The sequence below is a fragment of the Coregonus lavaretus genome, assembly GCF_964263955.1.
Source record: "Coregonus lavaretus genome assembly, chromosome: 40".
NCBI classification, from domain to species: domain Eukaryota; kingdom Metazoa; phylum Chordata; class Actinopteri; order Salmoniformes; family Salmonidae; genus Coregonus; species Coregonus lavaretus.
Genome location: NC_140027.1, coordinates 11,458,897 through 11,474,927, shown reverse-complemented (window position 1 = coordinate 11,474,927; position 16,031 = coordinate 11,458,897). Strand labels below are relative to the sequence as shown.

General features: G+C 41.7%; 1 protein-coding gene across 1 annotated transcript in view; it reads right to left on the bottom strand.

The window, feature by feature from the left end:
- Positions 1–16,031, bottom strand: part of LOC311113317 (mitogen-activated protein kinase kinase kinase kinase 3-like) — a 103,714-nt gene that overhangs the window by 20,525 nt on the left and 67,158 nt on the right. Inside the window, exons 16-17 of the mRNA XM_084156539.1 lie at positions 10,182–10,240; positions 132–170 (exon numbers count right to left, since the gene is read on the bottom strand). Of these exons, the coding sequence (XP_084012665.1) occupies positions 132–170; positions 10,182–10,240 (98 nt within the window). The remainder of the gene's footprint in view (positions 1–131; positions 171–10,181; positions 10,241–16,031) is intronic.

Genomic DNA, 16,031 nt, shown 5'->3' with positions numbered 1-16,031 from the left:
AAGAGAGTTTCAGTGAGAAAGAGAGAGATAGAGAGATAGAGAGATAGACAAAGAGTGCGAGAGAGAGAGAAAGAAAGAGGAGTTAAAACTAGAAAGAAGGGGACAGAAATGAAAGGCACAGTTTGGCCTACCTCTGGTTTAGCTCCTCCTCCACCGATTTCAGAAGACTCCTGTTGCGGATAATGACAGGAGATAATTAGAGATAAAATAGTTAAAAGGAGATACTGTCATGTTTACAGGGGGGTTCTTGCAGCGGGTGGTTGGAGATGAGGGAGACGATTTACAAAAACATGGTTTTACAAAAAGGCTTTTATTGACTTGAAGTGTAAAGACGGCGCTAGATTGATGTCGATCGTTCAAAGGCAAGTTTTTTTCGGAAGATGCTGTGAATGTACCCAACCTCCTCCGCTTTCTTGTCTAAAAATATCAGTGGAGCCATGTTCCTTTTTGTCAAAGAACTTTGCCGCCTGTTTCTCCAATCTCGATTCTCCGTGTCTTGGTTGTAAATGATTTAGTGCGAACCGGGGTCGTGCGCTGAGGGCAGTTTCAACAAACAAATTGCCGAGTGATTGTTGCGGAGCAAAAAAAAGGCTACTTATGTTTTATGGATTAGCACTCGGCAAAACCTCTCGATTGGTAGAAAGAATGTTGGCTGAACATTAAAAAACAAACACAGACAAACATCAAAGCTGACAGGGTTCCCTGCTAGTGCACAAAAACCTCTCAAATACACTATGCTCAGCAGTAGGCTACTCAATCTACTATTGGTGGTTCCAATGGCTTAGTTAGTTATGTCATGATGCTTGCAATACAATAGCTGTGGGTTTGATTCCTGCATGGGCCACATACAGTACACTGGGTATAGGTTAACTGTAAGTTGCTTTGGAACACAATACAACCACATGTGGATACAGTACAATGCCATTCAAATCATTGAGGATGACAAAAAAGTAAAAAAATGTATTTCCATTGTGGTCCTCTTGAAAATACATGAAAACAAAATACATAAAAGATTATAGCATGAAAACAAAATACATCTCATCAACAGCGAGGAAAGAGTAAAAGGAATAACATAGATTACCAAGTAACGTTCATTGATACAATTATACTTTATTTTAGCCTGTGTAGTTTTAAAGCATTTTGCACATAAACCATTTCAAAAATACACATTGGTTTCCTTACCCTGTAAGCAGTCTATGGACAAGGTATGACAGCAATCCATGATTTGGTTCAGTTTCCCTGGCACTGTTTCCACATGCTAACTTTTTAGGATTTGTGGGACAAGTCCTATTCAAGTCATGAGACCGATATTTGCATTTTTCGCGCATCATGTTCAAATCATCCGAAAGTGTCTTAAATTGATTGTGAAGCTCAACAAAGTCACTTATAGATGTTTTGAATATGATGCGCGAAACATTATAATATCGGTCTCATGACTTGAATGGGATTTGTGGCACAAATGCATTTGGAAACAGTCCCAGGGAAACTAAACCAAAGCATGGATTGCTGTCATAAACAAATATGTTATTTTGTCATTTGGGTGAACTATCGCTTTAAGGTTAATCTTAAAACTCCCTTGCATAGGGATGGATTTTATATGGTTTGGTACACCATTCCATTCCTCTGCACCAGTGTTAAGGAAAGAGCTTTATCCAGCCATGATCCTATAGTGCGGCGGTCTGATATTGGCAACACTGGTTCTGGTGTAATGGCTATGAGAGTCTCTAATGAAATTAAAATAACCAGACAGGTAAACTGGGGGCAAGGTCATGTATAACTTTAAAAACCATCAACAGTTTTTGATCTGCACCACCCAGAGATCAACTGGATGCCAGTTCCGTTCCCTGAAATGATTAGGACAAATGTGCATCCTAGGGCTGAGCTTGAGTATAATTCTCATCAGTTGGTTTTGGGCCATTTGAAGTTTGTCCTTCAGATGTTTTTATATGCCACTGGACCATGAGATAGAAGCATAGTCATGGTGGCACTGGATCAGAGATGTTGCCAGGGTCCACATAGTAGGCTACTGTTTAAGAGAGGATGCTAGTATGTTGCTTTGTGTGGAGAGCGCTAGCTACACAAGTTGTGGCTAAGCTAAATTACCATATAATCATTATTACTAGTACTGTATAAGAGCAGAGGACGCCACATTGCTAGGCTATATGTGGAAAGCACTAGCTTCACATGTTATGGATAAGCTAAATTACCTACAAACATACTGTATTATTACTAGTACTGTAGAAAGGATGCTACGTTGCTATGAGTGGAAAGTGCTAGCGACACAGGTTGTGGCTAAGCTAAATTACCATATTATGTTATTACTATTCTGTATAAGACAGGATGTTAGGTTGTTAGTGTGGAAAGCGCTAGCTACACGGGTTGCGCTACGCTACATGACCAAATTATCATATTATTACTAATAATGTATAAGGGTGCTGCATTGGGCCCATCTGTTAGTGTAACTGGGAGCAACACCTCTATCTCACTTGTGTGTCATTCCACCTGTCTCGACGCCCCACTGGCCTTCTCAATTCTCCATATTCCCCTCTTATCCTTCTCCCCTTCATTCATGGCTTTCTCTACCAATAAACAATAAAATACAAAAGGAGAGAGGACAAGTTTGGAAAAAAAGTCTACACATACTCAAGATTCCCTTTAAGATTCAGTGCAATGCAACCATAGTTGGGTTCAAATACTATTTTAAATCATTTCAAATACTTTATCTGGGCTTAATTGGCCTTGCCTGGTGGTGCACTACAATAGTGGCAAAAGTGCACTCCCGATTGGCTAAAGAAAACACTAAAAGTATTTTTAAAATGTCAAATAGTATTCGAATCCAGGTCTGAATGCAACTTGCCTAGTCACCTTACAGTGCATTCGGAAAGTATTCAGACCCCTTGACTTTTTCCACATTTTGTTACGTTACAGCCTTATTCTAAAATTGATTACATAGTTTTTTCCCCTCAATCTACACACAGTACCCTATTATGACAAAGCAAAAACAGGTTTTTAGAAATTTCTGCAAATGTATAAAGAAAATGCAAAACTTAAATATCACATTTAAATAAGTATTCAGACCCTTTACTTGGCGCCGACGAAGATTGCGGCATTGCGACTAGCTCTTAGGAAACTTTGCAGTATTTCGTTTTTTTTATGTACACTGCTCAAAAAAATTAAGGGAACACTAAAATAACACATCCTAGATCTGAATGAATGAAATAATCTTATTAAATACTTTTTTCTTTACATAGTTGAATGTGCTGACAACAAAATCACACAAAAACGATCAATGGAAATCAAATTTATCAACCCATGGAGGTCTGGATTTGGAGTCACCCTCAAAATTAAAGTGCAAAACCACACTACAGGCTGATCCAACTTTGATGTAATGTCCTTAAAACAAGTCAAAATGAGGCTCAGTAGTGTGTGTGGCCTCCACGTGCCTGTATGACCTCCCTACAATGCCTGGGCATGCTCCTGATGAGGTGGCGGATGATCTCCTGAGGGATCTCCTCCCAGACCTGGACTAAAGCATCCTGACTTGGAGTTACATTGTGTTGTTTAAGTGTTCCCTTTATTTTTTTGAGCAGTGTATTTTTTACATTATTACTTCAGAAAGTGTTTTGCATCATTACATACAGCCGGGAAAAACTATTGGATATCAGAGCGGCGGTAACTCACCAGCATTACGACCAGGAAAAATACTTTCCCGAAGCAGATCCTTTGTTTGCTCTCCCCAGGGCAATTGAACCGATTCCAGCGGCTGACCCAAAACATCGCCGGTGGAGGAGAGGTACTCGGAGTGGCCTGCTGGTTCGACTTAGGAGGCGCGCACACCACCCACCGCTTCCAAGTATACTACTCGCTAATGTTCAGTATTTGGATAACAAAGTCAACGAGCTCAGGGCAAGGATTTCTTTCCAGAGAGACATCAGGGCCTGTAACATACTTTGTTTCACGGAAACATGGCTCTCTGGGGATATTCTGTCGAAATCGGTCCAGCCAGATGGGTTCTCAGTTCATTGCGCAGACAGAAATAAATATCTCTCCGGGAAGCAGAAGGGCGGAGGTGTGTGTTTCATGATTAACGACTCATGGAGTAATTGTAGTAACATACAGGAACTCAAGTCCTTTTGTTCACCCGACCTAGAATACCTCACAATCAAATGCCGACCGTATTATCTCCCAAGAGAAATGTATTAGATTATAGTCACGGCCGTGTATATTCCCCCTCAAGCCGATACCACAATGGCCCTCAAAGAACTTCACTGGACTTTATGCAAACTGGAAACTACATATCCTGAGGCTGCATTTATTGTAGCCGGGGATTTTAACAAAGCAAATTTGAGGACTAGGCTGCCGAAGTTCTATCAACATATCGACTGTTGTACTTGGGCTGCTAAAATCCTCGACCATTGCTATTCAAACTTCCGGGATGGTTATAAGGCCCTCCCCCGCCCTCCTTTCGGCAAATCTGACCACAACTCCATTATGCTCCTCCCTTCCTATAGGCAGAAACTCAAACAGGAAGTGCCCGTGCTAAGGACTATTCAACGCTGGTCTGACCAATCGGAATCCACACTTCAAGATTGTTTTGATCACGCGGACTGGGATATGTTCCAGGTAGCTTGCGAAAATAATTTAGATGAATACACAGAAACGGTGACTGAGTTTATCAGGAAGTGTATAGGAGATGTTGTGCCCACTGTGACTATTAAAACCTACCCTAACCAGAAACCGTGGATAGATGGCAGCATTCGCACAAAACTGAAAGTGTGAACCACCGCATTTAACCATGGCAAGGTGACTGGGAATATGGCAGAATACAAACAGTGTAGCTACTCACTCCGCAACGCAATTAAACTGGCAAAACATCAGAATAAAGACAAAGTGGAGTCGCAATTCAACGGCTCAGACACGAGACGTAGGTGGCAGGGTCTACAGACAATCACGGACTACAAAAGGAAAACCAGCCACGTCGCTGACACTGACGTCTCGCTTCCAGACAAGCTAAACACCTTCTTCGCCCGCTTTGAGGATAACACAGTGCCACCGACGCAGCCCACTACCAAGGACTGTAGGCTCTCCTTCTCCGTGGCCGACGTGAGTAAGACATGTAAGCATGTTAACCCCCGCAAGGCTGCCGGCCCAGACGGCATCCATAGCCGCGTCCTAAGTGCATGCGCAGACCAGCTGGCTGGTGTGTTTACGGACATATTCAATCTCTCCCTATCCCAGTCTGCTGTCCCGACATGCTTCAAGATGGCCACCATTGTTCCTGTACCCAAGAAAGCAAAGGTAACTGAACTAAATGACTATCGCCCCGTAGCACTCACTTCTGTCATCATGAAGTGCTTTGAGAGACTTGTCAAGGATCATATCACCTCTACTTACCTGTCACCCTAGACCCACCTCAATTTGCTTACCGCCCCAATAGATCCACAGACGATGCAATCGCCATCACACTGCCCTATCCCATCTGGACAAGAGGAATACCTATGTAAGAATGCTGTTCTTTGACTATAGCTCAGCATTCAACACCATAGTACCTTCCAAGCTTATCATTAAGCTCGAGGCCCTGGGTCTGAACCCCGCCCTGTGCAACTGGGTCCTGGACTTCCTGACGGGCTGCCCCCAGGTGGTGAAGGTAGGAAACAACATCTCCACTCCGCTGATCCCCAACACTGGGTCCCCACAAGGGTGCGTGCTCAGCCCCCTCCTGTACTCCTTGTTCACCCATGACTGCATGGCCAAGCCTCCAACTCAATCATCAAGTTTGCAGACGACACAACAATAGTAGGCTTGATTACCAACAATGACGAAACAGCCTACAGGGAGGAGGTGAGGGCTCTGGGAGTGTGGTGCCAGGAAAATAACCTCTCACTAAACGTCAACAAAACAAAGGAGATGATCGTGGACTTCAGTAAACAGCAGAGGGTACACCCCCCTATCCACATCGTCGGGACTTGGCGTACACATCACTGACAAACTGAAAGGGTCCACCCACACAGGCAGTGTGGTGAAGAAGGCGCAACAGAGCCTCTTCAACATCAGGAGTCTGAAGAAATTTGGCTTGGCACCTAAAACCCTCAAACTTTTTCAGATGCACAGCCTGTCGGGCTGTATCACCACCTGGTACGGCAAAGGTGATCCTTCGCCCCCAGTCTGAGGTCCTGACCGCTCTGGAGCAGGTTTTCATCAAGGATCTCTCTGTACTTTGCTCCGTTCATCTTTCCCCTCGATCTTGACTAGTCTCCCAGTCCCTGCCGCTGAAAAACATTCCCACAGCATGATGCTGCCACCACCATGCTTCACCGTAGGGATGGTGCCAGGTTTCCTCCAGATGTGACGATTGGCATTCAGGCCAAAGAGTTCAATCTTGGTTTCATCAGACCAGGAATCTTGTTTCTCATGGTCTGAAAGTCCTTTAGGTGCCTTTTGGCGCAAACTCCAAGCAGGCCGTCGCTCTGTCAGAGTGACCATCGGGTTCATGGTCACCTCCCTGACCAAGGCCCTTCTCTCCCGATTGCTCAGTTTGGCCGGGCGGCCAGCTCTTGGTGGTTCCAAACTTCTTTCATTTAAGAATGATGGCAGCCACTGTGTTCTTGGGGACATTCAATGCTGCAGAAATGTTTGGGTACCCTTCCCAAAATCTGTGCCTCGACACAATCCTGTCTCGGAGCTCTATGGACAATTTATTTGACCTCATGGCTTGGTTTTTGCTCTGACATGCACTCTCAACTGTGGGACCTTATATAGACAGGTGTGTGCCTTTCCAAATGATGTCCAATCAATAGAATTGACCACAGGTGGACTCCAGTCAAGTTGTAGAAACATCTTAACGATGATCAATGGAAACAGGATGCACCTGAGCTAAATTTTCCAGTCTCATAGCAAAGGGTCTACATACTTATGTAAATAAAGAATTTTTATTTTTAATACATTTGCAAAAATTTCTATAAACCTGTTTTTGCTTTCTCATTATGGGGTATTGTGTAGATTGATGAGGACATTTTTTTATTTAATCCATTTCAGAATAAGGCTGTAACGTAACAAAATGTGGAAAAGGTCAAGGGGTCTGAATACGTTCCGAATGCACTGCCGTGAAATAGTATTTGACCCTTTCTAATTTTCTCTACTTTTGCAAATTGTTGATACTGAATGTTATCAGATCTTCAACAAAACCTAATATTAGATAAAGGGAACCTGAGTGAACAAATAACACAACAATTACATACTTATTTAATTTATTCCATAAACAAAGTTGTGCAACACCCAATGCCCCTCTGTGAAAAAGTAATTGCCCCCTTACACTCAATAACTGATTGTACCACCTTTAGCTGCAATGACTCCAACCAAACGCTTCCTGTAGTTATTGATCAGTCTCTCATGTCGCTGTGGAGGAATTGTGGCCCACTCTTGCATGCAGAACTGCTGTAATTCAGCGACATTTGTGGGTTTTCAAGCATGAACTGGTCATTTCATGTCCTGAAACAACATCTCAATTGGTATTAGGTTTGGACTTTGACTAGGCCATTCCAAAACTTCAAATTTGTTGCTTTTTAGCCATTTCCATATAGACGTGATTGTGTGTTTTGGATATTGTCTTGCTGCATGACCCAGCTGCGCTTCAGCTTCAGCTCACAGACGGATGGCCTGACATTCTCCTGTAGAATTCTCTGATACAGAGCAGAATTTTTGGTTCCTTCTATTAAGGCAAGTCATCCAGGTCCTTAGGCAGCAAAGCATCCCCAAACCATCACACTACCACCACCATGCTTGACCGTTGTTATGAGGTTCTTACTGTGGAATGCAGTGTTTGGTTTTTGCCAGGCATAATGGGACCCATGTCATCCAAAAAGTTATACTTTTGAATCATTGATCTATAGATAATTATTCCAAGAGCCTTGATGATCATCCAGGTACTTTCAGGTGCTATTTGGCAAACTAGAGTCAAGCCATCTGTCAGCTGAAGCGCAGCTGGGTCCAAAACACACAATCAAGTCTACATGAAAATGGCTAAAAAGCAACACATTTGAAGTTTTGGAATGGCCTAGTCAAAGTCCAGACCTAATCCCAATTGAGATGTTATGGCAGGACTTGAAACTAGCAGTTCATGCTTTAAAACTCACAAATGTTGTGGAGTTAAAGCAGTTCTGCATGCAAGAGTGGGCCAAAGTTCCTCCACAGCGATGTGAGAGACTGATCAACAACTACAGGAAGCATTTGGTTGGAGTCATTGCAGCTAAAGGTGGCACAACCAATTATCGAGTGTAAGGGGCCAATAACTTTTTCACACAGGGGAATTGGGTGTTGCATAACTTTGTTGATTAAATACAGTTGAAGTCGGAAGTTTATATACACTTTATATACACATTTATATACACTTCACAGTCATTAAAACTCGTTTTTCAACCACTCCACAAATTTCTTGTTAACAAACTATAGTTTTGGCAAGTCGTTTAGGACATCTACTTTGTGCATGACACAAGTAATTTTTCCAACAGTTGTTTACAGACTGATTATTTCACATATAATTGACTGTGTCACAATTCTAGTGGGTCAGAAGTTTACATACACTAAGTTGACTTTGCCTTTAAACAGCTTGGAAAATTCCAGAAAATGATGTCATGGCTTTAGAAGCTTCTGATAGGCTAATTGACATCATTTGAGTCAATTGGAGATGTACCTGTGGATGTATTTCAAGGCCTACCTTCAAACTCAGTGCCTCTTTGCTTGACATCATGGGAAAATCAAAAGAAATCAGCCAAGACCTCAGAAAAAAAATGGTAGACCTCCACAAGTCTGGTTCATCCTTGGGAGCAATTTCCAAACGCCTGGAGAAATGTCCTCTGGTCTGATGTTTGGCCATAATGACCATCATTATGTTTGGAGGAAAAAGGGGGTACTTGCAAGCCGAAGAACACCATCACAACTGTGAAGCATGGGGGTGGCAGCATCATGCTGTGGGGGTGCTTTCCTGCAGGAGGGACTGGTGCACTTCACAAAATAGATGGCATCATGAGGAAGGAAAATTATGTGGATATATTGAAGCAACATCAAGACATCAGTCGCAAATGGTTCTTCCAAATGGACAATGACCCCAAGCATACTTCCAAAGTTGTGTCAGAATGGCTTAAGGACAACAAAGTCTAGGTATTGGAGAGCCATCACAAAGCCCTGACCTCAATCCTATAGAAAATGCATAGGCAGAACTGAAAAGGTGTGTGCGAGCAAGGAGGCCTACAAACCTGACTCAGTTACACCAGCTCTGTCAGGAGGAATGGGCCAAAATTCACCCAACTTATTGTGGGAAGCTTGTGGAAGGCTACCCGAAACATTTGACCCAAGTTAAACAATTTAAAGGCAATGCTACCAAATACTAACTTCTGACCCACTGGGAATGTGATGAAATGAAATAAAAGCTTAAATAAATCACTCTCTACTATTATTCTGACATTTCACATTCTTAAAATAAAGTGGTGATCCTAACTGACCTAAGACAGGGAATTTTTACTAAGATTAAATGTCAGGAATTGTGAAAAACTGAGTTTAAATGTATTTGGCTAAGGTGTATGTAAACTTCCGACTTACATTTTAAATTTTTACATTTTAGTCTTTTAGCAGACGCTCTTATTCGTACTGGCCCCCCATGGGAAACGAACCCACAACCCTGGCGTTGCAAGCGCCATGCTCTACCAACTGAGCTACAGGGGACATCAACTGTAAATAAAATAAGCATCTTTTTTTTTTTTTTTTTTACTCAGGTTCCCTTGATTTAACATTAGGTTTTGGTTGAAGATCTGATAACATTAAGTATCAAAAATATGCAAAAATAGAGAAAATCAGAAAGGGGGCAAATACTTTTTCACAGCACTGTATCTACCTCTATCACTCCAGTATCCATACACATTGTAAATATGGTATTGGAACTAACCCTGTATATAGCTTACTTACTTTCTCGTGTTTTTCTTATTTTTATTTATCGTGTTTTGTTCTACCTTAAGTTATTTTTAGTACTACATTGATATTGATTCCTGCAAATCAAATCAAAAATCTGTATTGGTCGCATACACATGTTCAGCAGATGTTATTGCGGGTGTAGCGAAATGCTTGCATTGTTGGGTTTTGAGCTTGCATTGGCATTTCACTGTACTTGTGCACGGGACAGTTTCACTTACTTATGCCCTCCCAAGAAGGAGCTTTTGGGAGATCCCTCTTCATAATCCATCTGCAAGTCCTAGGAGAAATTAAGACGGTTACAAGACAGAAGCCTTATTTCAATTCACTTTGCATGTTCCTGTCAGAAAGTCATTATAACTGCATGATGATGAGTATTAGAAATGAGAAACAAATGAATAAGGTTGGACCGAAATGAAATGTTAAAGTTCCATCTCCTTTGAGTGATAGGTGATATTGAGGTTTTGTTGTGCAGAGGTGCTATGTATACTGTTATTCAAGTCGAAATGCAATGTAATTGCTTTTTGATTTATTCAGTTGGTGAACTTCTATTCATTGGCATTCCCTATGGCAGTCATTCATTCATGCATGCAAATACATCATACCTCTTGATAATAACATTCATTGAATTGGTTAAGCACATAATGGATACTGATTGGTGGATGAGCTGTTTGTTTTAATTTCAACAAAATACATGTTGGTTGACACTTCATTTAATGGCAGCTACTTTATATGAACCAAACAACTAGCTGTTTATGCTGGACACAATACTTGTCCTTATTGGTTATGACAATGGTCAATATAAAATAATTTTAAATATTTACTGTATACATTTGAAAAGATAAAATGCACCCAATAAGATACATAATGGGTTCGACCACAGCCTTAAACTCAGGAAATCAAGTATGACAAAACTTAAAACATAGTATTAGTTGATACAACTAAGTATTTTAAGTGGGGTAACTCATCTTTTAAGGTTTAATTTCTAGGAGCTCTAATTGAGGTATCACCAACATGTCAAAAGGAGACAATCGCTATAAGGTGAGACGTTATGAGGATTTAGTACAATGATGACAAATGACCAAGGTCGACAATGACACAGCAACTCAGAAATAATGCAGATATCTAATACAGGACATAGTTTACAGTCAGAACAAAACAGGCTCTGCAGTTTTAATTCAGCTTTAAACTACAGTTTTCTTTGAAAGATTAAACTTTGCTTAATAAATCATAAAAGCTGGGACATTCTGTCAGTTTAGTCTCAAGAGGCTATAGAGTAGGAGGGGTAAACTGCATGGCAAAGGCCTTTTGAACCATTTTCTCTGAGCTTAAACTCTATCTTTACAGTAAAGACTGGATAAATTGTGTGGATGACACATCTGTGTTAATCAGATCTACCACCCTGAGCCACCTTCTGCCTTTGGAGCGGAACTCTCAGTCATGCAAAACCGCATAGATTTATTCACCCCTAGATTACCAGACAAAATTTCGTTATTCACCGCTATGCATCCTGCTGAGGGAGGGATTTTCAGAGAGGGAGGGGGAGAGAGGGAGGCAGGGTGGGAGAGAGAGAGAGATGGAGGGAAGGAAGCTCTAGAGAGAACGAGAGCGGGAGGGAACGAGAGTTGACAGAAGATCCCAGGCTTTCCGGCTCAGTGACTCTGTCACCTCTCTGCCCTCCTCTATCCCTCGCCTCTCATCTCTCCGTCCTCCCCCTTGTCTGAGTCTGCCATCATTGCGAGGGCGATGCGCTTTGATAACTGTTCCGTTCCTTCCCCTATAATAACGCTCTTAGTCACACAGAGATTCCAGGGCTGTGTCTCAAATGGCACCCTATCCCCTATATTGTGCAGTAAAGTAGTGCACTATTGGGAATAGGGTGCCATTTGAGACACACACAAGGTGTCAGCCTTGAACCCAATGTACACAGAATCTCAGAGGGTGCATTTAAGAAACTGTTTAGCTACCATCTTTAGTACCTACGTGATGACACAGTGAATAATTGCAATATATACAGTGGGGGAAAAAAGTATTTAGTCAGCCACCAATTGTGAAAGTTCTCCCACTTAAAAAGATGAGAGAGGCCTGTAATTTCCATCATAGGTACACGTCAACTATGACAGACAAAATGAGAAAAAAAATCCAGAAAATCACATTGTAGGATTTTTAATGAATTTATTTGCAAATTATGGTGGAAAATAAGTATTTGGTCAATAACAAAAGTTTCTCAATACTTTGTTATATACCCTTTGTTGGCAATGACACAGGTCAAACGTTTTCTGTAAGTCTTCACAAGGTTTTCACACACTGTTGCTGGTATTTTGGCCCATTCCTCCATGCAGATCTCCTCTAGAGCAGTGATGTTTTGGGGCTGTCGTGGGCAACACGGACTTTCAACTTCCTCCAAAGATTTTCTATGGGGTTGAGATCTGGAGACTGGCTAGGCCACTCCAGGACCTTGAAATGCTTCTTACGAAGCCACTCCTTCGTTGCCCGGGCGGTGTGTTTGGGATCATTGTCATGCTGAAAGACCCAGCCACGTTTCATCTTCAATGCCCTTGCTGATGGAAGGAGGTTTTCACTCAAAATCTCATGATACATGGCCCCATTCATTATTTCCTTTACACGGATCAGTCGTCCTGGTCCCTTTGCAGAAAAACAGCCCCAAAGCATGATGTTTCCACCCCCATGCTTCACAGTAGGTATGGTGTTCTTTGGATGCAACTCAGCATTCTTTGTCCTCTAAAGACGACGAGTTGAGTTTTTACCAAAAAGTTCTATTTTGGTTTCATCTGACCATATGACATTCTCCCAATCCTCTTCTGGATCATCCAAATGCACTCTAGCAAACTTCAGACGGGCCTGGACATGTACTGGCTTAAGCAGGGGGACACGTCTGGCACTGCAGGATTTGAGTCCCTGGCGGCGTAGTGTGTTACTGATGGTAGGCTTTGTTACTTTGGTCCCAGCTCTCTGCAGGTCATTCACTAGGTCCCCTCGTGTGGTTCTGGGATTTTTGCTCACCGTTCTTGTGATCATTTTGACCCCACGGGGTGAGATCTTGCGTGGAGCCCCAGATCGAGGGAGATTATCAGTGGTCTTGTATGTCTTCCATTTCCTAATAATTGCTCCCACAGTTGATTTCTTCAAACCAAGCTGCTTACCTATTGCAGATTCAGTCTTCCCAGCACGGTGCAGGTCTACAATTTTGTTTCTGGTGTCCTTTGACAGCTCTTTGGTCTTGGCCATAGTGGAGTTTGGAGTGTGACTGTCTGAGGTTGTGGACAGGTGTCTTTTATACTGATAACAAGTTCAAACAGGTGCCATTAATACAGGTAACGAGTGGAGGACAGAGGAGCCTCTTAAAGAAGAAGTTACAGGTCTGTGAGAGCCAGAAATCTTGCTTGTTTGTAGGTGACCAAATACTTATTTTCCACCATAATTTGCAAATAAATTCATTAAAAATCCTACAATGTGATTTTCTGGAAAAACATTTCTCAATTTGTCTGTCATAGTTGATGTGTACCTATGATGAAAATTACAGGCCTCTCTCATCTTTTTAAGTGGGAGAACTTGCACAATTGGTGGCTGACTAAATACTTTTTTCCCCCACTGTACGTACAACTACAACATATAGTACCAGTCAAAGGTTTGGACACACCAACTCATTCAAGGGTTTTTCTTTATTTGTACTATTTTTTACATTGTAGAATAATAGTGAAGACATCAAAACTATGAAATAACACATATCGAATCATGTAGTAACCAAAAAATTGTTAAACAAATCAAAATATATTTTATATTTGAGATTCTTCAAATAGCCACCCTTTGCTTTGATGACAGCTTTGCACACTCTTGGCATTCTCTCAACAAGCTTCATGAGGTAGTCACCTGGAATGCATTTCAATTAACAGGTGTGCCTTGTTAATTTGTGGAATTTCTTTCCTTCTTAATGCGTTTGAGCCAATCAGTTGTGTTGTGACAAGGTAGGGGTGGTATACAGAAGATAGCCCTATTTGGTAAATGACCAAGTCCATATTATGGCAAGAACAGTCCATCATTACTTTAAGACATGGCCTTCATGGTGGAATTGCTGCAAAGAAATCACTACTAAAGGACACCAATAATAATAAGAGAATGGCTTGGGCCAAGAAACACGAGCAATGGACATTAGTCAGGTGGAAATTGGTGTCCTTTAGTAGTGGACATTAGTCAGGTGTCTTTTGGTGTGATGAGCCCAAATGTGAGATTTTTGGTTCCAACCACCGTGTCTTTGTGAGACGCAGAGTAGGTGAACAGATGATCTCCGCATGTGTGGTTCCCACCATAAAGCATGGAGGAGGAGGTGTGATGGTATGGGGGTGCTTTGCTGGTAACACTGTCAGTGATTTATTTAGAATTCAAGGCACACTTAACCAGCATGACTACCACAGCATTCTGCAGCGATACGCCACCCAATCTGGTTTGCGCTTAGTGGGACTATCATTTGTTTTTCAACAGGACAATGACCCAACACACCTCCAGGCTGTGTAAGGGCTATTTGACCAAGAAGGAGAGTGATGGAGTGCTGCATCAGATGACCTGGCCTCCACAATCACCTAACCTCAACCCAATTGAGATGGATTGGGATGAGTCGGACCGCAGAGTGAAGGAAAAGCAGCCAACAAGTGCTCAGCATATGTGTGAACTCCTTCAAGACTGTTGGAAAAGCATTCCGGGTGAAGCTGGTTGAGAGAATGCCAAGAGTGTGCAAAGCTGTCATCAAGGCAAAGGGTGGCTATTTGAAGAATCTAACATCAATTTTGATGTGTTTAACACATTTTTGGTTACTACATCATTCCATGTGTTATTTCATAGTTTTGATGTCTTCACTATTATTCTACAATGTAGAAAATTGTAAAAGAATAAAGAAAAACCCTTGAATGAGTAAGTATGTCCAAACTATATTTGTACAACTAAATACAGTTGAAGTCGGAAGTTTACATACACTTAGGTTGGAGTCATTAACACTCATTTTTCAACCACTCCACACATTTCTTGTTAACAAACTACAGACAGACTACGGTTTGCAACTGCACATGGGGACAAAGATCGTACTTTTTGGAGAAATGTGACTGGTGCACTTCACAAAATAAATGGCCTCATCAGGAAGGAAAATTATGTGGATATATTGAAGCAACATCTCAAGACATCAGTCAGGAAGTTAAAGCTTGGTCACAAATGGGTCTTCCAAATGGACAATGAACCCAAGCATACTACCAAAGTTGTGGCAAAATGGCTTAAGGACAACAAAGTCTAGGTATTGGAGTGGCCATCACAAGGCCCTGACCTCAATCCTATAGAGAATTTGTGGGCAGAACTGAAAAAGCGTGTGTGGGCAAGGAGGCCTACAAACCTGACTCAGTTACACCAGTTCTGTCAGGATGAATGGGCCAAAATACACCCAATTTATTGTGGGAAGCTTCTGGAAGGCTACCCTAAACATTTGACCCAAGTTAAACAATTTAAAGGCAATGCTACCAAATACTAATTGAGTGTATGAAAACTTCTGACCCACTGGGAATGTGATGAAAGAAATAAAAGCTGAAATAAATCATTCTCTCTACTATTATTCTGACATTTCACATCCTTAAAATAAAGTGGTGATCCTAACTGACCTAAGACAGGGAATTTCTACTAGGATTAAATGTCAGGAATTGTGTAAAACAGAGTTTAAATGTATTTGGCTAAGGTGTATGTAAACTTCCGACTTCAACTGTATATGCGTAAGATGTGTGCATAATTGTATCTTTAGATTAGATAAAAGCATCAGCTAAATTCAACATTACAATATTATAATTCCAAAACACCATCTCAGGGCACATTGCCTAATGGGAAACACTTGACAATAAACCCTTTATAAAAGGGTACCTTTTGTAAAATGTTACCACATCACAACACATTCATGCAGAGGTTGTGGGGAGGATGTGAGGAGGTTGTGAGGCTAAGCGGAGGCCTGTTTTACCGCGGTGCAGCTGTTGTGTGGCTGCTGTATGTACCGTTTGTTACGCAAAGCATCTACGGCGGGCGCT